Source organism: Clytia hemisphaerica, unplaced genomic scaffold (assembly GCF_902728285.1).
Source record: "Clytia hemisphaerica strain Z4C2 unplaced genomic scaffold, Clytia hemisphaerica genome assembly, whole genome shotgun sequence".
In the NCBI taxonomy this organism is placed as follows: Eukaryota; Metazoa; Cnidaria; class Hydrozoa; order Leptothecata; family Clytiidae; genus Clytia; species Clytia hemisphaerica.
This window is the reverse complement of record NW_027104328.1, coordinates 283,283-308,519: the sequence shown is the minus strand read 5'-3', so window position 1 is coordinate 308,519 and position 25,237 is coordinate 283,283. Positions and strand designations below refer to the sequence as shown.

General features: G+C 36.6%; 2 protein-coding genes across 2 annotated transcripts; both read right to left on the bottom strand.

Annotated features, from left to right (window-relative positions):
* Positions 1-275: 275 nt before the first annotated feature.
* Positions 276-2,663, bottom strand: LOC136817721 (uncharacterized). Its single transcript, XM_067074037.1, has 3 exons — positions 2,476-2,663; positions 922-1,208; positions 276-602 (listed from the first exon to the last, which is right to left on the bottom strand). The coding sequence occupies exons 1-3, from the start codon at positions 2,613-2,615 to the stop codon at positions 385-387; spliced, it is 645 nt and encodes a 214-aa protein (XP_066930138.1). The 5' UTR covers positions 2,616-2,663; the 3' UTR covers positions 276-384.
* Positions 2,664-3,195: 532 nt separating this feature from the next.
* Positions 3,196-24,502, bottom strand: LOC136817757 (uncharacterized). The gene is made up of 19 exons (XM_067074075.1): positions 24,362-24,502; positions 19,712-19,846; positions 19,118-19,221; positions 18,271-18,363; positions 17,702-17,827; positions 14,404-14,544; positions 13,979-14,104; positions 13,536-13,787; positions 13,047-13,172; positions 12,589-12,711; positions 11,988-12,161; positions 11,639-11,824; positions 9,940-11,186; positions 9,552-9,693; positions 7,987-9,435; positions 7,357-7,506; positions 4,745-7,120; positions 4,229-4,396; positions 3,196-3,783 (listed from the first exon to the last, which is right to left on the bottom strand). Exons 1-19 carry the CDS (start codon positions 24,448-24,450, stop codon positions 3,197-3,199), a joined length of 7,794 nt encoding a protein of 2,597 aa, XP_066930176.1. The 5' UTR covers positions 24,451-24,502; the 3' UTR covers position 3,196.
* Between the last annotated feature and the right edge of the window lie 735 nt (positions 24,503-25,237).

The following is a 25,237-nucleotide window of genomic DNA, read 5'->3' as shown; positions in this document are numbered from 1 at the left end:
ATTTCCATATGCTTCTTTTGATGTATGAAATGACATGTTTAATGGCTACTGACGGTGAGAAAATTTGAAGCAGTTAGATATTTAAAAATAACTTTAATTTCGAAGCAAAATTTCAAGGATTTCCTATACTGAAACAATTTTAGAATTCCGAAATACCAAAGAAGTTTTACCCAATTTCGGCAATTCCGAAAAACGGTACGCCCCCACTGAGTAGTGCGTCTTTTACGGTAACCATTTTTCATAAAATCCTATCAAATATAAAAGACATAGTTTCCAAGCTTTTAAAAATCTAAATATAAGTGCGGTAGATTAAATGCTAATACGTTTCTTAATTAATAAGAGGACTTTTTCGATGAGACATGAATCCTCAACCATTATTCATGATCAGTTTCTGATCACTTCCATGGCCATGTTGTCAACTCCTTTTTCAACATTTCCTTCAACTTGTAAAGTTTTCTTCATCAAATGTGAGGAGGTAGCAACCATCTTTTTCTTCACAATGAAAGCGCTCAGGGCGAGAATGATTACTCCTAAAACAGCAATCACTGAAATTCCTACTGGTGTTCTCAAAAATCCTTCATCCTTTTGTGCTGGTGATTCTTCTAAAATATTAAAAGCTTTTAAAGTTTCATCCCGCTTTATACCGCCAAGAGGAGGATCTAGCAAATATCAGCCAGTCATGAAATTCGTGTAAGATTTGCGATAAGTGAAAATCTACATTATTCATATTTACTTATCAAGGGCTCATCAATCGTAAAGAATCCCCGAATCACACCATCATTACGGGAAGCAACTGGAGTAGATTCTGTTGCCAGGTTGACAGTCGAAGACATTTCTTTTACTAGAAAGCTCCAGAGCTTGGACTCCAAATTGGGAGACATATCATTCAGTATGACAAGGACCTAAACCAAAAATTCTGACCTGGCTTGTCTGGAAGGTTGATGATAAAAATAGGTTGACTGGAGATTGTTGTTTTCTCAAGAACCATTGAATCACTGACAGCTCTTTTTTTTCTTTTTGAAGTCTGACCACATCTTTTGCATTCTCCGCTTAAATCGGCAAAATCTTCATTTTTGCAAATCAAAACTTCACATACGATGATGACTGCATTAGAGTTTCCAAAATATCTGAAAGCTAACATTTCCCATGAGAACCGATGGATTGCAGTTTTTGAGGAGGTGATAGCAGTTGTCTCGTCATCCTCACATCTGAAAAAAATATAACGTAAAGTCGATCTGAGTTCCGAGAGCTGATCGGGGAAGGGGGTACTAGCCCGGTCCTCTGAGAACCGACCTTAGTCCTTTCCGTGTCCAAATCCAGTACATTTGACATCGCAAAAACTTTTTGAGCAGCCGATGGCATATATTTGACATTGCGGAAGTTTTTTGATTGGTCCATGTCAAGTATATTTGACATTGCGAAAAAAACTGGGCAAAAATTTGTTAGTCATGTCCAGTATATTTGAAATTGGGCCACGTGGCCAACAACTGGTTATGACAAATATACATGCCATCGATGTTTTCATTTTCTCCCGCCGTAACAACTGCATCGCCTCGAAAGTTTTCGTCAATTCTTTTGTCATTTTTCCCCTTGGGCACGGAAAGGGTTAGCTGGTTAGGGTGGCCAAATCTTTGAACAAGATGACTCGTAGGAAGAAAAAAACAGTAATAATATTATGTTTTCAAGAGAGATTTCTTTTTTATTCTTTGGGGAGGGAATTGTGAAATTCACAGCACAGGGCACATCATGGGAAAAAATTACTCACTCGAGATTTCTGAATCAATCAAAACATGAAAATCTGTGTTCTATTTTTGTTCTAGTGATTAAAACATTTTACTTAATCCATGAAAAATCTAGTTTATACCTAGCTGGCACACACCCGGGGGGGGGGGGGGTACTTAGGCAAAAATAGGTGCTGGTTATGTGCGGACGGTAAGGGTCGGGTTTTTCACATTTCAAAGTCTCTCTAAGGGTTACAAAAATCAGGAAATTTCAAAGTAGTCTCTCTAAGGGTGGGAAAAATCACGATTTTTAGAAAAAAAATTTGATTTTGAGAGAAAAAATTACAAAAAAGTCTCCCTAAGGGTAGGAAATATTTGAAAATCAGAGAAATTTTTTCGAAAAAGTCTCTCTGAGGGTCACTTTTTCACTAAAATTTGGTCTCTCTAAGGGTCGGTTTTCGGAGGTCCCGTCCGCACATACCCCTCATTCACCAACCCTAGTACCCCCCCCCCCGGGGGCACACAACGTTGTTTCAACGTTAATCTAACGTTCACAACGTCCATTTAACGTTAGATCAACGTTAAAACAACGTTGTGTGCCAGCTGGGTAAATCTAGTTTATAAGGTGAAGGATTTAAGGTATAAAATGTTTTTGTTGCCTTGTTTTGGGGATGAGACATTATATATACTATCAGTTCTTTGGAATAATTCCGAACGATTGCTCATTTGAAATACCCTTTTTAAAATGCCTAACCTGTCCGTAATCAAATTATATCTTCCAGAACCATCAGCTTTGGTTGCATAACAATTTTGTGGAGAAGTTTTGACCGTATTTGGAGCATCTATAATATCTAATTGGAATTCCAATGGTTCGTTAATTGGCACCATTTGCATTTCTTTGTCATCACCTGGCTTTGTCACTTTTATTCTTAATGAAAATTCAGATGTACCATCTAAAGGGAAAAACAAAGCGCATTAGATACTCTTCGAACGATAGAAACTCAAAAATTGAAACGCAAAGTTATTTTCTCTTGGTTAATTATTCAAAATGAAAACTAGCTTTTCCAATCTATTTCAGAAGATTTTTTTCAAAAATTTTCAGGGACCTTTTTACACCATGGTGAAACTTTTAGGCGTTTGACCCTGAAATTATGACTTGAAAAAATTAATAAGATAAAAATTTTTAGGGTGTATTTTAATATCACCATGTCCGAGCCAAATTTCGAAAATCGACCCTTAGGAGAGTCTGAATAAAAATGGCAAAATAGCTTCAAAAGCTTCATTTTGAAAAGAGCTCAATTGATCTGGATTACTGCGATAAAAGACCTTGGAGCCGTCACCAGCAATCAAACGATCTCATTCCTACTGAATCTGGATCCTATACCGATTGGTATAATTAATTAAAGCTCCATAGCTAACAAATTTACTAAAACAAGGGTATATTGTATTCAAAGAAGGTATTCATTTGCTACGATCTAATCTTTTCTGCAATCATGTATATTACCTGGACTCGATGTTGTTGAAGACATCATATAATGCGATGATAAGACATCAAAATGGTCAGTTGAGCTTGATTCGTTGAGGACTTCTTGAGGTGAAGTAGTAGAGGGGAAGGGTGATGGTTGGATGGGAGATGAAGAAAGGTGTATGGAGGGTGAAGAAGTGTAAGCCTTTGATGAAGAAGGACTGATATATGGAGAAAAACTCGGTGATTGAGAAAGGCTTGGAGAGGGTGAGGGCGAGGGTGAGGGTGAGGGTGAAGGTGAAGGTGAGGGTGAGGGTGAGGGTGAGGGTGAAGGTGAGGATGAGGGTGAGGGTGAGGGTGAGGGTGAGGGTGAGGGTGAGGGTGATGGAGAAGGTGAGGGTGAGGGTGAGGGTGAGGGTGAGGGTGAGGGTGAGGGTGAGGGCGATGGCGAGGGTGAAGGTGATTGAGAGGGTGAGGGTGAGGGTGATTGAGAAGGTGAGGGTGAGGGTGAGGGTGATTGGGAGGGTGAGAGGGAGGAACTCATTTCTGGTGATATCGACGACGATGAAAACATTTCAGATATAATTGAGGTAGATTCTAAAAAAAAGAAAGTTGTAGGTAGATATGATATAAGCCCTTTGGTAGCTCTCTAAATGGTCTCAACCCAAAGAATTAGGAGTCACGACTGATACTGACAGTCATGTATTTATTAAACATTATTAAAAGTTTGATAAAAATGCATTTGACTTTCAAATTTCATTCCATAAACAAATTATCATGAAAGGTTTTCAGAAGTGCACTTAATTTTGATGATTGTACATAAATGATGCGAGATGTATCTTTAGTTCAAATATTTGCTCGCGGCTTATCCGCCATTATTGTTGTTATTACTTTTAGGCTTCGTCAGCATTTATTATACCAAAGCATTATTGTAATAATGGTAGACCTAGTTGCGAAACATATATTATATCTCGTGTTAGTAAAACAAACACGCACGTCTCCAATTCTTAATTATCGAAAGCATTATAGATTGTTTACCGACCTATCTTTTCAAAACATTGATAGGAACTTGTACTGCCAATTTCTGATGTAATCAATTTATTTTCACACCTCGTACATCTTCTTGATCCAGTGTTCGGCATATAATGATTTTTCGGACAGCGTTTGCATTTTCTTCCATTTGTACTGAATGATCCAGAACTACATTCAACTAAAATCGAAAAAATATCATTATGTACATAAAATTTAATAAAAAAAGGAATTTCCTGCAAAATTTTAAGCGCGACAAATGATTTTAAGTACAGTACTCTAATTTACTTCTGAAAAGGAAGATAGGATTATAACCTAAGGATATAAGGATACAAAAACTCAAAATTGTTCTAATCAGGCTGAGATAATAGTTTAAAAGCAAGCTCCCTCCAAGATCCCTCCAAAATTGTATTATATGCAATATGTCTCTCGATATATCCGATATTGTTTTGTTGAAAAGTTTGTCAAAAGACTTGATAATGAGGAAATTTGAGCCTTAAAATATGGTATTATAATGAACATGTCTTACCACAAAGAATGCCATTCGAGTGAAGTTGATATCCAGGGTTACATTCATTGAGAATGGCTTGGTAACTCATACTGGTGTTATCCACAGTTAAAACAACATCGTTCTCCAAGTAGATCCTCGATTCATTGGTAAAGACAAGGTTCACCAAGTTAGCAGCAGAGTTGGCAAGACTCTGGCGAGAGGTTGTAGACAATTTGAGTAGGTCCTTCATTGAAGATGTGATATTTTCTGAAGTTAGCGACTCAATGATGAACTTTGCCGTCATCTTGTTCGACTTCTTCAATAAAAAGAATGTGATATCTTGTAGATCAGAAGATCGAAGAAGTTCAGGAAGCTCGTCGATTTCTCCATCAGAAGTCTCATTTGAGGTGGAGTTTGTGGATTTCTCAATATCTAGGATGTCGATGCCAAGTCTGATATATTGTCTCGGGAGTTCAGTTTTCAGAATATCTAGTTTTGCTTTTCGGCTGGTGATGGAACCATATTCATTTGTTGCTTTGCAGAAGTAATAACCATTGTCAGCTTTGGTGAGATTCTCAAGGACCAGCTCTGGTTCATCATTGGGTAATTTGGCTTGATCGTTATGGTGGAAGGTTTGGTAGTACCATGTAATGTTGGGTAAAGGATAGCCAGAAACATCACAAATAAAGGTTGCATTTTCATTGCTGTTCAACTTGAAAAGTTTGACATCTTCAGGTTCTGAAAGTATTTTTGGAGATTCGAAAACATTAACCAAGATTCCTTCAGATTCTGTTTGACCAACTGAAGAAGTAACAATACAGGTATAAACACCAGCTTTCGCCAGAGTTGCTTCAAACTTCATGTTGGATTCATAAGCACCGTCAATGAATTCACCATGAAGTTTCCAGTTGTATTTCACCGGTAGTGTACTGTTAACTTCACCACACTCGAGTTCAACTGAGTTTCCAGAGTGAGCATGGAATTCGGTTTCCCCATTCGCTTTAACTTCAGGTTTCTTTGAACAATGCAAGCTGGTGTCACTCAAAGAACTTAGAAGTGTATCGAATGTGGATGTCTTGTTGAAAAAATCTCCAAAGCTAGATTCTCCTGCGTTGGTATTGGTGATCTCATTCGATACAGCTCTTAATTCTACCATCGTATTTTTGTAGGTCTGTAGATGTTGTACAGAAACTAAAGGCAGGTTCTCCAAACTTTCTAGAGCGGTTTCTAAACAATCATGGAAACCAAAACAAACTGTAAAATTATTTTCCGCAGTATAAATCTCGACTTTTTCTTTCCACGTTTCCAATAGATTTGGAATATCAGATCGGTTCTGGTATCCGTTGATTTCAGAATGCATGGACGAAAGTAGTTTAGACTGACTATCGTAGATGAGATCAGCATCTTTCGAAGCATTCAAGTCTTTTCTTAACCGAGATAGACTGGTCGATACAGTAGAAGTCAAATCTTGGACACCGTTTCCTTGGTGTAACAGGTTAACCAGCTCTTTATATGAATCTTTAATGAAGTCAGTGGTTGTTCTGAATGTCATGCAAGATTTTTCAGCAATTGTTGAATTTTGTCTCACATCCCATGACGTGAATGCAAGGATGTGGTCCTCGTCGAGAACATCACCATCAAGAGATCTTCGTTTTCGAGAACTTTCACAAAGAGCTGAGTAAAGAATCTTTCGAGATGCTGCTTCAATAGAACTTTCAGGGTCATCCAACTGTAAAACACAAGGAACATCTTGCGTCTTTCCAGTGAAGAGTTCTTTCACTTTTGCGATGATTTGAATATTGTCGATGATTGGTAGTTTGTTTTTCAACGACAATTTCTCGATCACCAATGGAAGCTGCTGGTTGTTAACGTTGTACTTGTCATAAAGACATATCTCCTTTCTCAAAATATCTTGTTGATTATCTTGACTTTTGTTAGCTTGTTTTGATTCCTGTTCGGCAACTCGAAGACCGTTGATCGTTCTGTTCAGTGCATTCATAGCGAAATCTTTATCTTTTCTGGTTCTTTCCGCTTCACTGAAAAGTAAGTCAGTTTCATCTTCCAATCGATCTATATTACTGGACAACTGTTTGAAGTAAATATGTAGACGTGATCCTTTTCCCAACTTCTCTAATCTTTTTTTTCTTTCTGTCTGGCAATCTTTGTTCTTCTTGACGCAAGAATAATCGCTCGCTTTGACTGAACATTCTTCCTGTCGACAATTGCATTGTTCTGGGTCGCTGAATCCTCCATTGACCAGTATCTCCTGTAAATCGCACTTGGTTTTTGGGACCTTGGTGGATACGACTTGCATGGTCCAGTTCTTACAGGGCCACCTGTTGACAGTCTTTTTTGTGATGACTTCATAAGATTCGTCGCATGATGAAAATAATCCACCAATTAATCCAATAATAGCTGAAATAAGGGGAAATTATGGCTTAAGTTTTTTGTTTTATTTCAATAAGAAAAGTTATTGAGTTTCTTTTCTAAACGAGGTAATCTCAAACATGATGTATATACAATAGATATTGAAATGCTAAACAGGGTTCTTATCTCGAACGAGTTTTATGGTCCCTCCAGTTATCAATTCCTTATAAGGTTATAAATCTTCCCCGCACATGTTCGAGTTATGAAGATTTTACTGCACTAACCTCCAATGATACCACCAAGAAAAGACCCGATTACAGGAATGACCGAACCAATCATGGCACCAACGGAAGAACCACGGGCAACGGTACTCAAATATTCAGCCTCTTGTTGTTTACGGTAACCTCGTTTTCGTGGGTCCTCCTCGCAGTCTCCTGAAAATCAAAGAAAAAATCTTGAGCGAGGTAAGATCAGTAGCGTGGACGGGGGTGGAGGAACATTTGCTTAAGGAAAACAGATTCAAACGACACAATAATTATGCTTTTATACCACAAATAGGTAATCGTTTTGCCGTGAAAGTCTCCTGTATCAACTTGAATAAATAGGTCCAAAAGCTATAAAAAATATTGATATCACTACCGGAGGAGGGGCTTAATGCAAATGACCTAATCGCTGTTATACAGGCTCCCAACGTGAACTGAAAAGGACAAAAAGACGATACACGCCGAGGCTGTAAAAGTTTTTTCAATTTTTTGTCCACGCATACGATCGTTCTCAAATTGACTGAAGCCCCCATTTGTCACCTTAAGTATGATTGGCTTCTTTGTTAAATCCCATTACAATTGGTTAATTTATGCAGGCAGGGGTGTGCAACATTATGTTATGAATTTTAAAATCGAAAATGAGATCTTTACCTGTATAGATTGGGATGAAAAAATATTTGGTTTCTTGGCACGTAACGTCTGTTTCCACCAGTTGACTTGTTCGGACGGTCTCAATCTTCGTGTTACAATCCCACTGCTTTGTCGGTATCTTGACTGGTTTTTGACAGATATCGCATTTCATCATTGGTATGCACTTATCTTGACATTTCTTCAATGAACAAACGGTCGATACGTCTCTCTCGATCAAAAGTAAGCTTGTATTTTGCTTCAAAAGTGATGAATAGCGATTCTGTGCTTTTTGGTAATCAAGTAATTTGGCTTTATAGTCACTGTCCTTTTTGTTGAATTCAAGGGTAGCTTTTTCAGATCTTTCCCTGGCACGTTTGACTTCATCCATTTGGCTCTGGTATTTCTTTTGACTTTCTGATTTTCTCTGCTTAATCAAGTTTAATCTTGTTTTGGTGGTTTCGGAGATCTTTTGGAAAGCTATTGACGCTCGATTTTGTAAGAGTTTTGTTTCCAGAGTTTCTCCTTCGATAGAATCGATCATGTCTTCCCATTGGACATTGGAAATTTGTTTAGTTTTACTTACAATGAAGCCCGTGGATGGAAATACTTCAATGGAGATCGTTGAAGAATATGAAAGTTGGTCTTGATCGAAGGAAAAATGGATTGGAAAGATCCTGTCAAATACTTTAAGATTGCCAGTAAGTGTTGCAGTAAAAGTTCCGATGTGTTTGTCCACATTGATCTGAAGGTTATCTTTGTCGGTAAAATGAAGACGACTGCTTGCATTAAAAGTCGTCAGGTTTGATTTAATGGTAATATGGTTCTCATTGAAAGGAGAATCGATTTCAATGGAGCCCATGGATGGAAAGCAGAGTTGATAAAGACATAATCCACCAGAATATTTCATCTGCAACCCATTGACGTCAACGAATTTGATTGGTTCTAACTGAGGGAGGATTTCCAATTGGTCTGTTCTTGAAAGTGCTCTTAAAACATTTCTTAATGTCAAGACTAATCTCTGATTGGCGTTTTCGTTTTCGAAATTTTCCACCAAAACGTTGGCAAAGGATTTGAAGTTTATGTAAGACTCCTTCACTGGCTGTAATGTATTAATTGCTTCATAGTAGTTTGTCGAATTAATTCCCCTCATTACAAAAGTATTAAAATTGCCAAGGTGTTTGAAATATTCGGTTGTTTTACTACTCCAAATATCAGCTAGCTTTTGATCTAAAGTTGCAAGAAGGTTTCCTACACCTTCACTATTCCGTTCAGCTCTAGTAAGATATCGTGAGTAAGTTTTCAAAGCGTTTTCATTTGAGATAGATCTAATTTGTCCACCAGTTGCTAACATTGGAATTTCAATAGAAAGCTTTGATTTCGTTCGAGGGCTGAATCTTATAGCAGCATTTGGTAATTGGAATTTCATTTGATTGACTGATGTTGTTAACTTCAGCGTAGCATCCCTCTTGCCTGAAATATAAAAATGTAAAGGGATGTATTATCAAAAGAATTATCAAAAGTTGTTTCCTTCGTACAAGAATGATATCTAAATCATTTTAAGGATCAGAGAAACACGAATAATTTACCTGAAAGAGTCATATTGTAATCAGCTTGTGTGGATTTCCCTTCAACAGCTAATGTCTTGCCAAGAAATTTCAAATTGACGTCAAAATCCAAAGTAATGTTGCCGGGAATTTTGTTTTGTGAATTAAACATTCGAGTGAAAAACTAAAAATGAAAGAAACATGCAACAGCTTTGATATAGTCCAGTTAAGCTTATGATTTTATTGACGCAGCTTTTTAGTGAACAAAGTTCTGTCACACTTGATGCAGTAGGCTGCCAGTGGCTTTGTGATGCTTCTTGATATAGCAACAGATAAAATAGTTCTCTAGGGTCCATAAATGACGTGATTAAAGCCTGGATTACACAGGCAAGAGATTGAGATCCAGCATAACTGAAATCGGTCATCTTACCTTATCGGAATCTTCCAATACCACGAATCCTTTTCCTTTAAATCTTCCATCAAAAGATTTCATCTTCATTGAAAAATCAACGAAAACTTCTTCCTTCGTTGGTGAAACACTCATATACGAGGATTGTAATTTCTCAAAGATGTGATCTGGTGAAGGACTGGAGATGAAATTCACTGGTGAATCACTGTTGATGTGAAACGAATTCTCTTCGAGGTTTGTGTAATAACAAATTCTTTTTGTCTTTGACATTTCAAACTTCTTGTCAAGTATTTTGAGGAGAACTGGAGTGTATGGCTGGTAAAGGCTGTGAATTCCCTTTGATAACCTGTTTTTTCCTTGGCTATCTGTAGCATAACATTTAAGACTGAAGATATCTTCAAGTGTGACAAGTTGACTTGCTAGATTTGCAGAATTGTACTCAGGCTCAGAAAAAGTCTTTGATAATTCGAACCAAGTTGGCATTGATGCTGTAAACTTTTTTAGGTATGCTGCTTGGAAGAAATTATACTTGATTGCGTATTCAACTTGTTGTGCAAGCTCTGAAGTTGCATTGACACATTGGTAATCAAATACGGGGATTTCCCTCGTTTTGAGGAAACTCTCGATTTCGTATACAGGGTTTAGCATTCCTCTCTCTTTTAAAGCGGTCAATGTTACTTTTTCAACCCCAACCATAGAAACGGGCAATACTACAGATTTGGATTGGATCGTTGTAAAACCTACCATATTCTCACCATTTGGGCACATGGAATTCAAAACCAAAGAATCGGTTAAGTTTCTTTGTATCAATTTTGCGTTATCAATGACGGTGCTAATATCCATATCCACCAACAGTGAAGTTTTCTTTGGGAAAACATAAACTTGTTTTGATTTTGGTGTTTCAAATTCGAAATCGTTTCTTCCTTGAATCTCAAATTCTACTTCAAAAACACCAGTCTTCGATGAAAGGATTTGAAATTTAGCAGAAGTTTCTGGCACTTCGATTCTGATTTCTGGAGGATCAAAGGTTAGCTCCATTCTCGATTTTGGAACGATGTTCACGAATGCTGTTGGTCTAGCCATAATTTCGATATCTGTGCTCCACTGATTCAGAACAAGTTGTGGAAGGGTTGGAATATCAACAATACCAATATCACATAACTTTCCTTTGTATAAAGTTCCAGAACAATCACAAACAAAAGTGTCGATTGATGTCTCCAGACATTGACCGTTGTTTAAGCATGGATTCGGTTCACAAGGTGTCGATGCTAAAAATTAGTGTGATGCATTATCATATTTTTGTGTCTGAAACATTTTCGGACACAAAAAACAGTACTATAATTATTTTGAACGTTTTACTTGTATGCACTGATGATGTTTTTTAATAAAACGAAAAGCTTATGCTGAAAAATATTTGTCGAAATGTTTTTTGAATCACAACTTTAATTTTGTGGCTATTTTATTACTATATCTGAAGGCAAGGCTTTTTCGCCAGAACAGTAAGGAGCTGGAAGTGATATTTATGAAAAATGATGCCCAGAATGAACTTTTTGGTATCTAATAATTAAACATGAGAAGTATTATATTTCTTACAATATTTATTCACCAGCGTATGAAAAAAGTTCAAAAAGATTAAAAAACAGCAAAGTTGCTGGTCTTTATGAAATACCTCCAGAATTATGGCGATTATGGAAGGGAGAAATTATTTGGCGTGACTAACCTCTACAAATGGAGTCTTTGGCAGTCCAAGAGGTTTGGTTACCCTCCATAACACATTTTGCCGAAATAGTTCCATCCAGAAAAAATCCTTTTGAACATTTCTTCAAACATGTGAATCCATACTTGGCAACACACGGTATCATAATAGAACCATGTTCTGGTGCTTCAATCGTTGGACAATCTTTCCCTAAGAAACAGGATAATGGAAAAATTAAAGATTAACATCAAACTCCATTAGCATTATTCATTGCATATTTGATGAAAATCCAATTCCCTAGAAAACCAAATAAGAAAGCGTCAAATGTATTTATCCGAGTTTGTTGCATTAAATGCGATCTAAGTTTTCTTACTTTGGCATTGAGGTGCATTTCCAGACCATTGTGACGAAGGTAAACACGTGCGTTGACCAGAACCAAGAAGATCGAAACCAGAATGGCATTCATAAGAACATGATTGGTCAGTTACATAACCTGTACAACTGATGTTCCCGTGATTCAACGTTGATACCGTAACACATGGTAAGGCTAAACAAGAAAGCAATATTGTAATCGAAATTAGCCTTCAATCACTACAGTAGGCTTGATATTTCTTATTACTGCGTGAAAACCCTCAATGTCGTGAAGCAAAAGGTCTATGATTCTTGATAGGTTTTCATTACAGGAAAGCAAGTGGAAGCTATACGAATATTCAACAAAACACACCTCTGTGTCACAGACCTGGCAAGAGCCCCCACCCGCCACTGGAAATCTTGACCAAAAATTTTACCCCCACTGGGAAATCGGTTTTTGTTTGCATTTGAAATACACTGGGAAAAAATTGCAATCCGAAACCATCACGACAATAGAATTTCTATCCCTATTGGAATTTCGATAAAAATAGTCGACTGTGGTTCCACCGGGACTGTGAGAAACGGGTGTCAAAATAAAGTAAATTAAAAAAGAAAACTTTTACCTTTACACGAAATTTTGTCTCCATTCAAACGATATCCAGGACGACATGAACAAGTATATGAACCAATAGTGTTGTGACAATTGTGTCCACATTTATCTGTTTGCTCTATGCACTCGTTTATGTCTGGTATGAGAGAAATTTAAATGTTCCATCAAGTTAACCAAGCAATTAGATTTAAAGCGGTAAATTTTCAAATTTGTGACATCTTAATTCTGGCTTAAAAGACATGATGTCAATTATGACTTTTTGGTGTGTTTATTTTCCTGAAAGTTTTTGTTAGTTTAAAGCAAAAAATGGTCAGATTTTCCAAGATTCACACATATTTCACCCTTACATTGCATCTTTACCTTGAGGAAAAAACCCTTTCCAATCTCATGCCGGTTATCCAGAAAAAAAAACATCAGAAAAGTACCGGAGATTTCAGTGGAATCTTACAAAAAACAACGGAACTAACTTACCATCACATTTCTTTTTGTCAGCATTGAGACGATATCCAACAATGCACGAACAGACAAAAGATCCAACAGTGTTCGAACATTTATGTTGACAACCATTTAACTCTTTCTTCGAGCATTCGTTGATGTCTTAAAAAGAAGAATAGAAAGTATATTGATTATGCTCTGACTACTTGTTGACTTCTAGACAACCCTGTCTCACAGCCCCGGTGGAGATTTTGTCCGCAGTAGGGATAAAAAGTTCAATTGAAATCCAAACGGGAATTCCATTGCTCTCAACTCAAAGAAGCCAGTGTGGACGGTTTTGGATTGTAATTTTTCCATTGAATTTCAAATGGAGATGAAGCCAAAGTCAATTCAATTCCAAGTGGGGCTGAAATTGTAGAATATTTTTCCCACTGGGGACGGAATATTTCCTAAGTTTGGGGCGGCGGGGTGGGGATCCAACCAGGGTGTTTCTAAACAAATATCCATAACACAAAACAAATTTACCTCTACAAGATTTTTTGTCGGACAGCAATTGGTATCCAACTTTACAAGAACACCGATAACTTCCGAATGTATTCTTGCAAATTCCATTGTTGTTGTCACAAGGTTTCTGTTCCGAACATTCGTTTATATCTTTGCAGGTTTTGCCATCAGATGAAAGTCGAAACCCTCTTCTGCAAGAACATTGGAAGCTCCCTGGCTTATTGGTGCAGATTTGATTACACCCTCCGTTCAGCGTTGAGCATTCGTTGATATCTGGTGATGAAGCGTATTGTGAAGATTTAATACAACGATGAGTCCCCAAAGCTGATAAACCACTAAGGAAAAACCCTTCTCAATCTTATCTTTTTTCCCGGAAATTAGGGGAAAATTGATCGAATGGTGCAATCAGTCTCCCCGCAAAACACATAAACTCACGGCCTTAGTTACCATATTCATAGACCTACCTTGACAACTCTTTCCATCAGGAAGCAGTTTATATCCTTTGTTACAAGCACATGTGAACGATCCCATGTTATTCAAACATTTGTGTTGACACCTGTTCAATGCTTTACTGCTGCATTCGTTGATGTCTAAAAGGGTAAAATGGATGTATAAATTCATGATTTTTGTAATTGGTAGTATTGCCTATTGTAAATGTCAGATGTTTTTACAAAAAATCAACAAGTGTTATGCAAATCTGTCAGGAAAGAGAGATTATTACAGTCCAATTGTCTAAAATACCCAAGCTGCACCAATATTTGACTTGTAAAAGCAACGTTGGTTCTTCAAATGTTCTAACCGTATGGCTTCCATATCATGGATGTCTTTTTTAAATTTTTGCAAATTGAGACACCATCCTCTATTGTGTGTTTTTTTTTTTCGTTTTTACCTTCACAAGTTCTTTGGTCAGTTCCAAGTTTAAATCCTTTGTTACAAGAACATTTGAAGCTCCCTGTGGTATCGGTACACGTGGCTTTGCAATTCTTCGGTTGAGCGCATTTGCATGGTGTTGTCAAACATTCGTCGACATCTTGAAAAGTAAGGAATAAGGTCTTGGTGATGGGGGGGGGTGGTTCTTAGGGAAAAATGGGTGCTGGGTATGTGCAGACGGTAAGGGTCGGTTTTTTCACCTTTCAAAGTCTCTCTACGAGTCGGAAATCCAGAAAACTTTAAATTACTCTCTCTAAGGGTCGGTTTTTTCACAATTCACGATTTTAGGAAATGTTTTGGATTTCAAGAGAAGAAATTGTAAAAAAGTCTCTCTAAGGGTACCACTATTTTCAAAAATCGAAGAAAATTAAAAAAAAAGTCTCTCTAAGGGTCGGTTTTTGTAGGTCCCGTCCACACATACCCTTCATCCGCCAACCCTAATACCCCCGCCCCTGAGTGTTATCTACCAACCGCCACTATGGCGTCAAATGAAAAAAAGCTTAACACATTCATCCAATCATTTAAAACAAAACAAGAGCCGCAAAGATGCGGATAAATATTTCCTTTACAAATGATAAAATAATTATTGATGTCCTCAAAAGACTTCAAAGTGCTTTATCTCAGATAACATCAAGCAGCACAAGTCCCCAAGAATTTCAAAATTCGTTTATGTAATTGCTAGTATTTGCCAACCTCGTCCCCGTGTATCCCAGGCTTTATTTACGTTACTGATTGACGCCAGAGAATACCCTGGTTGGCTGATGCAAGTTCCCCCTCTCTAAGGGGGAACTTCTCAAAACAATACGTCATAAGAAATACTGACGTTACAAAGTTACACTACAATGCAATAGTTTCAAACCCAGGAACAAATGAAATCTGACGTTTTGGTTTTGAATTACGTAATCTTACGCGTTCGAAAACTAGCCAATGCCAGGGTATTATCTAGCGCTTACAGTGACCATAAAGAAGCTGATAATACGCAGGGAACGAGGTTGAGTATTTGCAGGATTATTCCTAAGATGACGAAGGTTCAAACCTACGGATTACGGAGAATATCCAAGCTGAACTCGACTGAGAATAACAATGCAGTAACCAAATTGGCTAGACAACCTTTAATTTTCGTTACTCTCGGGTACCTAATAGCCCCCCCCCCCCCCCCGCTAATTTATTTTTCGAAGATTTTCCACCCAGGACATTCTAACCCGCCCCCCGCTTATTAATTTTTGGGAAAATGTTTTGAAAGTTCCCTTTTTTGTCCCAATTCTGCTGTATAGACCTTTTTTCAAAGAGGACGTCCTGTTGAATAATTTTGTATTCCAGCCATAAAAACAATGATAGAGCCATGCATAATTACTGTTTCATGTATATTGTATACATTATGCTGCATGGTTTAATCATTATTTTTCTGCTGGACTACATAATTATTCAACAGGGTGGCCTCTTTGAAAAAAGGTCTATTAGCCTCCTTTTAAAAAATTTGCCACCCAGGACATTTTTATTTCAACCCCCCCCCCCGCTTATTCCAATCCCCCCGGCTATTAGGTACCCGAGAGTAGGTGGACTTTAGTTGGATTTTAGTATTATACTAGCCGTCACCCGGCGTCGCACCTGCTGAGTAGAGTGTTGTGTTATTGAACACATCAAAAGGCCTTGGGATAGTGCTTAATCATATCATTTTATTTCAAGTGCTTATTGCCAGAAATATTAGCCAAAAAGGGGAAATATCTGAAATGAAAGAATGACAAAAAGGAAAAAAGTTGTCATGCCAGGCCAGGAAATCACTTGAAAAAATTGTCAATTGAGAACAAAGTTTTCTTCATTTTTTAAATGCATATATACGTGGAAGAAAATGTCAAGTTTTAAACGCACATTGAAGAAAATATATATATATTCATAACAAATGTTTTCCATCTTTTAAATGTACGTGTAAGAAATCTCCAAATTTATAAAGTTTTCCACGTTTTCAACGCGTATTGAAGAAACTAAATTCATAACAAAAGTTTTCCATTGTGTAAATGCACATGTAAGAAATCTCCAAATTTATAACAAAAGTTTCAACCTTTTGCCTTTAAAATGCACGTGGAAAACAATCTACAAATTCGCAACCAAAGTTTTCCACATTTTAAATGTACGGGGAAGAAAATCTCCAAATTCACAACAAAAGTTTCCACGTTTAAAACGCACGTGGAAAAAATCTCCACGACCAAAGTTTTCCACATTATAAATGCATGGGGAAGAAAATCTCCAAGTACCAAGTTCAAGACAATGATTCCAATTGTTTAATTCCATATTCAATACAATCAAAATTTTAAGAGCTAACATTCTTCATATTGGCCAAGGTGTTCCGGTTATATCAGCTTAAAAAGTTTGAAATTACAGTTCTGTGAACCGCAACAGAATTTTCCCCACAAAAAGAGTTTTCACCAACTGTCACTAACCAGTTAATTCATTGTTGTAGATAGAAACACCAAGGGAAATTCAATCATTAACCAGTCAATTTTGCTCCATGTTTAAATTTTTAGCTCAAAGCTAGCTAAATCATAGTTCATCACCAACCATATCGCATCGCCATCTGACCATTGCGCATTGGGTGGTGCATACCATAAAAGTGAGTTCAAACTTTTTTGATGTCGCAAGTATTTTTTTTCAGGTATAACATGGTCAGATTTATCCACAATATCACTTTAGGTAAATATACAGGCAAAATTGAAGTTAGCTTGTTGTGAAACATGAAAGTTGACAAAATGTCCTGTTTTTCCAAGACCATCAAGATAAGAGATTGTATCTCTCACACCAAGAGTATGTAAACGAAACATCAAATCCAGACAATCGTACAAAAAACATGATCCAATTCAACTCATGAAAGCATAAAAACCAAAGAAAAATAGCGAAAGAGCAACATTTGTTGTCTATTTTTTGCCTCCATCTTTGTTATGACTGTTAAAAAGCAGTATGGTCCGATCAACAATACGCTTTCGAACCCGGGCGACGTTTTCCGATCGGCAAGGAGAATAGACCACCGTAAGCATATTTCCTACGACGTGTCTTGATAAAATGACGTCTTCCGCCTCGAAAAAAGAACATCATACTGTTTTTACCGCCGGAGCTTGATTTAAAAAGAGACTCATGTAAAAACTCACGAAATTGACCAAAACCGGCGTTAGACTTGAAGAAGGAGAAGGAGGAGGAGAAGGAGAAAAATTACCGTTTTAACAAATATTTCCTTCTGGAAAGGAAATATTTAATAAATGACTTACTGACACACTGGCGAGATTTTGAATCATTGTTGATTTTCTTATATCCTGCTCTACACGAACATGCATAGGTTCCAGGAAGGTTTTTGCAAGTTTGGTCGCAAGGTTTCCTCAAACATTCATCAATATCTGTAATAAAAATTATATGATAAAATTATAACATGGTTCTGGCCTGTTAATTGTCGTACTCACCAAAACAACCCTATCTCACCAATTTCAACACCCCTGTTTCGCCAAATTTAAACACCCCTGTCTCACCAAACTTCAACACCCCTGTCTCACCATGTATATTCAGCTGTTTAATTTTAAGCATAAATTATGACGTAGAAAAGAAAATAACAATAGGAGACGAAGTAAGGATATGTGACGAAGTAGTGCTATGCACACCCCTGTCTCACCAAATTTCGAAAATTTCTAAATCTCCTTGTGAGAGAGATTATTGGATGGGAAATTTATCGCGATTAGACATAGCGTTGGTATTCGTAAGTTTTGAAAATCATTTCTCAATATTTGATAGGTAATGCACAAGAATGAATAAAAGAGTTTTTGTAAAAAGTAGTGGAATGATCGACCTTTTTCACATCTGTTTCCATTATAGCCTGATTTACACGTACAAACACCAGGTCTTGAACAATGTCCATTTACACAACCAGGGTTACAAATGGCTAAAATGAAGAATAATACAGCATTCATTAAAGGTAGGTAAGATTCCTCATTCATTTGTCTTTCTTAAAAAGTCTTATGTGCGATAAAACTTACGCAGTTATTCCAATTAAGATTCCGAGATTCGTTTCCACGTGACACGAACTTTAAAGTCAAATACAGTGGAGTATCTTTAGCTCGAACCTCTATAACTCGAATGCCTCCTTAACTTGAACTAGTTTTATGGTTCCTTCAATGTGCTTTTCCAGAAAAAAAAACCGTATACCCCCTGTTGAGGAGGTCCATTTCCGTTCCAAGGGGGTAAGGTTTGATATGTGGTGGAATTCCATAGGGAGATACAAAAACCGGTCAAAAATAACTGGAATTCCATGGGGGTAGCTTTTTAAATCCTACTAAAATTCAGAATTCCGGAGGGTTTAAACCTGAAATTGCCTGGAATTCCAGGGGGTTACAGCATTTCCAGCCACAGAGGGATGGACCTCCGAAACAGGGGGTATACGTTTTTTTTCTGGAAAAGCCCAATTAATAATGCCTTATAAACCTTACTCCAAAGCTCAAAATTTCCTCAACGCGAACAAATCTATAATCCCCGCCCGTGAGTGTTTAAGTTATCGAGACTCCATTGTATATCAAACGCTATAAGCAAAGCTAAGCTTAAAACATATTAAATACCTTAAGATACATATATACATACTCAGGGAGTTTTTTCGAAGATTTGGTAAAAAACAGCGAGGATTCTTGATTTAGAAAACTCACGTGTAGGACAGCCATCACCTTGTCTCGCCCATCCAGAGCAGCAGAAGTATCGATAACCCTGTTTGTATCGCACTTCAGCAGTAGTGTAATATACTGTAATTTGACTGGAAGAAAAAATATATGTGTTTTAAACGAGACACCAGGCACGACGCAACGGGTACGGCAGGTACGGCGGCCGCCGTACCAGATTTTCACAAAAATACCCGAAGTTTTCCTCTTCGTCGGTCAAATCGCTATAAAATCGCTTAAATTTCCTCATTCGCCGTACCAGATATAAAAAGCTTCCGTCGTGCCTGGACACACATGAAGGTGTAAAAGTATCCATTGAAGTTAATTTTTACTTCATATATTATGTGCTATCTATAAGTAATTTTGTGAAGTTTCTTCTCGCCGTAATTTCATAATATAAATATAAATTAGAAACTTACCTCGAGCGAGTTCACCTGCTGGCACAAGCTCCCAAAAACCTTTTGCAACATGTCCGATAATTTTGATAGCCAATCCTCGATTTTCGGACAGACACATAATATAATACGTAGTTTAATGGTAGCTGAACAAACATTTGGCCTATGAGAATATGGAAATAGTGATTACCTTGAGCGAGTGCACCTGCCATAACAAAGACCAAAGATTCTTCTACAACATGTCCCGTAATTTTGATAGCCAATTCTCGACTTTCGGACAGATACGTAGTAAAGTTGTTTGATTGTTGCACAGCAAACATTAGCTCTATAACAAGATTAGTTGTCATGCATTTTGTATGTGTTGGTGTGAAGTCTTTCAGCCATGGGGCCCCAATTGGTGAATTATTTCAAGCGGTTTGTCAGTATATATATAATTCATGCTAGACTTATAAATTGACTCAACGTCGATCCCTTTCCAAACAACATGAAGATTTGACGATGAAATATGAGGGAAACATGCATTTTGCTGCGTTAATCATCGAATATTAGTTGCTGATAAAATCTGTTCCAAAAGTTATGTCTTTTAAAATCAAACTGAAAATGGCTTAAAACATGGCCCGAAATGGACCCACTTTTGAGGGCTTATTTTTTATGACTTGATGTATACAAGACGTGCTTGATAAAGTTGGAAATTTGGATGACTGTCCTCACTTACCAGAAAAGTTTTTTTTCTAAGAAAGTGGAAAAATAACAACAATTATTTCTAGTCACATTTATTATAAATCTTGTTTTTTATTTGCAGGAGGAATCGCGATTTCTGGGGGAGTATTTACTTGATAACAAGAAAATGCAATTCCTGCATTTTTTGTAGGTTTTTTAGGATGATAATCTTTTTGTTTTGCGTTGAGGAAAAATTTTCACTTTGTTTTGATAATCTCAAATTTCATAAAAGAAGTAGCATTCTCTAAACAATCTTGAACAATAGCTAATAAAGTAAGGAAGAAAATATCGAATATCAAAATGTATCGTTCAAGGTAAGGAAGTAATTGTGTTCACACAGAATCCCTCCTTGAGCCATGGGTTTCATGGGCCTTCTTGGAAATACAAGCTGTGATAAACTGTTGGTCGATATTTATCGTGCTGAATGTCAACAACTAATAGAAATTTATTTGAAAATAATCATGGATGAAGAGAATGCATTACAATTTTACAAGCCACCTATTTCGACACCCCCTTCTCACAGGCCCACTGGCTCTTCCCACTGGAAAAATTGGCCAAAATAGCGTCCCCAGTGGAAAATCATCCTCCAGTTTTCGTCCCCACTGAAAATATTCAAATAAACCAATCCTCTTTGCAAAATATTATGCTATTTTCCCCATCCCCACCGAGTTTTCTGACTTGAAAACAATGGAATTTTAAATCCACAGACTATAACTTACGGGAATAATATTTTATGATTTCCCCACCTAGTGAGAGCTACAATGTAGCAAGGTTTTCCGTAGTAATATTTTTTTGTTCCCAAGCTAATCATCTTTCAAATGAAACAAATTTTTTTCGATTTCGATGATTTTTTAATTGCCGATGACGTCATTAATGACGTTATTTTTTTAACTATTTTCCTTTATAGCTTCTCAAGTATTGATTTCCCGGTATATGTTGTGATATTACTTGAAATCTTTGGATAAATATCTTTCATTTGAGCCATATTTGAGCTTCTAATTTTCACTTTCATCTTCAAGTCCCAGCAAAAGTGATGACGTCCTATATGGGGACCAGCAAAATGGTCAAAATTTTTCTCATCACTCGTTTTTGTGATCTTATAGACCTAATTGATCATTTAAAAAAGTTAGTTTGCTTTTAACAAGTCTGTGCACACGAAGGATGTTTTCAGAACATAATTTCTCTCACTAGACTAACCATTTTTTAGATTGTTATTTTTATCCCTACTGGCTGAAAAACTCCTAGCGGGTCTGTGAGAATTGGGTGTATTTCGTCAAGCATCATTGAGACTTAAATGGTTCCCAACTTACACCCCTGTCTCAGTGGCTCGGTGAAGTTTTGAAATTCATCAGGACGGCTATGAAAAAAGTAAATCTATACATATGAGCAAAAGGAAAAAATTTACCATCAAGAATTGTTCCTAGAATTCATAAAGGTTTAATTTTCGATTTTGACCAGGCTGACCTACCAAATCGAACACGATTATTGACCAGGTTGTAAGATCATAAAATTCATTGTTTTAATCGGAGTAGAAAATTTCAAGTAATTTTGAAAGGGTTCACTCACTATTCCACTGGTGGTTATAATCTCCACCGAGGCGGATCTGACCGGATCACTAATACAGGGATGTTTAGAGTTCATCTTTTCACAATATACCTTTTAGATCACTTATTCAACTTCACTTTGTACTTTCGGTTCTTTGGCTAGGGGACCTTTTTTAGTATTTGGCATGTTTTTATGAGTACCCTCCCTTCCAGATAACTTTTCAAAGGTCTTCAAAATTGAGGTAGTAAAAATGGCATGCATTGATAACAGTCACCAAAGAGAAATTAATTAAATGTTCGTCGAGTTATTATTAGTTGTAATGATGTTAAGCCGCAAGATGCTGAAAGTTCATTCTTAAAGCTTTATGGCAAGCCTTTTTGTCAAATTAGAAAGTCCTTGCTAAGTTAAAGTTATCATATGAGCTTTTTAGAAGAATAATGTGTTTCAGCATTTATCAAGACCAGGAAATCGCTGAAAAAAAGTTTGTGTTTTCATTGTACGTACATTGAACGAATTTCTGAGGGTGTATTTCTGAAGACATGGAGATGAAGACAGTGCTGACAGTTTCAAAAATGTCTCTTTTATCATTTTTAAAAATAATATGTTGAGAAAATGGTATAGAAATAGTTTCCCTTTTCTAAAATGCACTGAAAACCTTCAACGCAGTCGAGACGGTTCAACACCGCTTTCAATTAAATTTTTCACCTTCAGGGGATGCCCGATTCCGTAATTCCGCTATCATTTTGCTAGACTGCACAATTTTCAGAGGACCAAATTTCCAAAAGTAATTTTCGTCGAATTCCATAACTCCGTTCGAAAAATTGAATCTGATCCTTCACCCTTCAGGCTTTAGGAACTGGAACTGCGAGAGTACGAATTTGCTGCGAGTCGTCCCAATTAGCACAACCTACACGTTTTTTTTATAAGAACAAACTATATAAGAACATAAGGCTTCGAGCCCAAAAATTTAAGAACATTCTAAGAACATACTAAGGCTTTGGAGACTTAAAAACATGCAATTTCTGAAGAAATTACATCAAAATGCTCAAAAAATGCTGAAAATAAGAACATTTTAAGAACATTTTTAGGCTTCAAATCCAAAAAACTAAGAACATCCGAAGGCTTCGAAAATTTTTGACGTTCTTATAAAAAAAAACGTGTATTCTTGAGGCGTTCTACTTATATTTACTATCATTTTCAACTACAGCAGCTGACCCCGAGAATGTAGGTGAAATTTGAATCAGACCTGAAAGATGAAGATTTGCATTTCAAAAAATATTGAATGTTTTCAACGAAATTTTGAACTCCCAAAATCCTTTCCCAGGGGTTAGTTTCATTGCTTTTAATAGATAGGCTAATTTATTTGGTCCTTGAAGTTGGCTCCCATTTTCGTTATAACCCCCAGAATATAGGTTTGGTTTTTGGCTTTAAATCTGGTAAAAGTAAAATGTTGATATTTTTTCAATTGGATTAATTATAACAAAACGATATTCTAAAGAGCGTTTCGTTATTCTGAAAATTGTATTTTTTTTCGCTTTTTAACCCCCAGAATGTAGGTGAAATAATTCCGTTGTTGGGAGCGTAATTTCAGTTTTCATCGGAAATTATTGTTCTCTAAATGTAATTCAAACTTTAGAAATATACTCTGCCATACTCTGACAAAAATCTAACAAAGATATTAATTTTATCGTATTACAAATGAGGAAAAGAAGAAGTAAGAAAATACCTATCATCATAACATCTTCCAATACCTACATTTCGATTTAGAGAGGATTTATATTTATTCAAAAAATGTCTCAATTCGGGTAGTACCCAATCAACTTCGATTCAGATTTTCGTTGGAAAAAATAAATACAAGTTAAAATTCAATATCTATAAATAAGTAATAGTTATCGGACAGTTGCGAGTACAATATGAGAAATATTTTACGAGTTCCGAGATTTCGAAGCCTTTAGGCTCGGAAAATATACGGAAAATCCGGAACGAGTGAAATATTTCCATATTGTACGAGCAAATGTCTGATAACTGGTTTATCGGTGACCCAAAAAATGCACTTTTTGTGTTTGAGGACTCTTTTGTAGCAAAGTGACATTAGATTGCTTCTACCGCTACAATGCAACAACATCTTTTCGTCAATTTATATTTTTACATGTAAAATACAAGATATATTGTACTCTTTTTAACCAATCAGATTGCAGATATTTTTTGGATCGCCGATAATAAGTAATATGTAACAATATGCTCTGAAAAAAAATTTTATGAAGTTGAACTATCGTTAGGGCTACAATGCTAAAAGATGAGAAGCCTACATGCTCGGGGTTTACTACATTCTTGGGGTCAGGTGCTGCGAAGTACTGTAATCAAACTCAAGAGTTTGAAAAAGTAGCTTTCTCTAACTTTCTCTGAAAGAATTATTAAACTTTTTGATTTCGTTTGCCCATGAAACCAATACCATTTCCTAAAACTAGCAGGTTACTTTGTCTCCTTTTGAAATTGATGAAAATAAAAAGTTAAAAAAAGTTATGAAATTGACAATTTTACATGCGTTTATTAAGAAATTTTCGATCAAACTTACTTTCCAGGAGCTAACTGAGCATCGACCTTCCAATCCACAAAACTCCAACAAATTAAAACTGCAACAAACCATATCAAATTCGAAAACATTACAAAACTAACAGTGAATGTTATAAAACGATGGCACTTGGAAGTTGCCTTTCACTTTTCTTTATGAAAAAAAATACAATTTTCAAGTATAGTCTTGTAACGTTCTTGTCATCCGGTCTTCTTGTCTAAACAAACGTTCTGTTGAAGCTTGCTCAAAAAATAAATAGTCAATTGATAGAGGAAAGACGTCATTTTAGCGTTTATACGATTCATGACGTCACCAAATTCGATCAAATTATGACGTCACGATTACAATTTCTTTAAATATAGATTTTTGGGATGATATTTAATTACGTAACAACCTGGTTCATAAACTTCAAGGTATAGAAGTACTTTAAAGCCCTACAATCATGGACAAAAGGTTTGTAGACTTCTGCAATATTTGCAAAATACTTCAATATCGATCAAAAACAAGTTCCCAAGAGGTTCTGGGTGCTTTCCAAACCCATTCAAAGCTGTCTTTGAAAGTCACCCACTGCAGTCTAACCACAAGGGCAAGCCACAAGGGCTTGATTAACTGGCTTACACCAGTATCAAAACGTTGATTTTTTGCTTGTGGTTCCCTCAAAAGCAATGCAATGACTTCGAAAGTGTTTTTCTTAACTTCCCTCCTTTTTCAGACACATTGAAGAATCGTTTTACTCTATTTCTCATCATTTTTCACTGAAATTTCATTTGTCTACAACCTTTTGTCCATGATTGTCTGAATTTTTAAGAAAAAATTGAACAGGGGTTTTCTCTGAAGTGGCAATTTTCCATCAAAGTATCTCAAAAAGAACAACCAGAA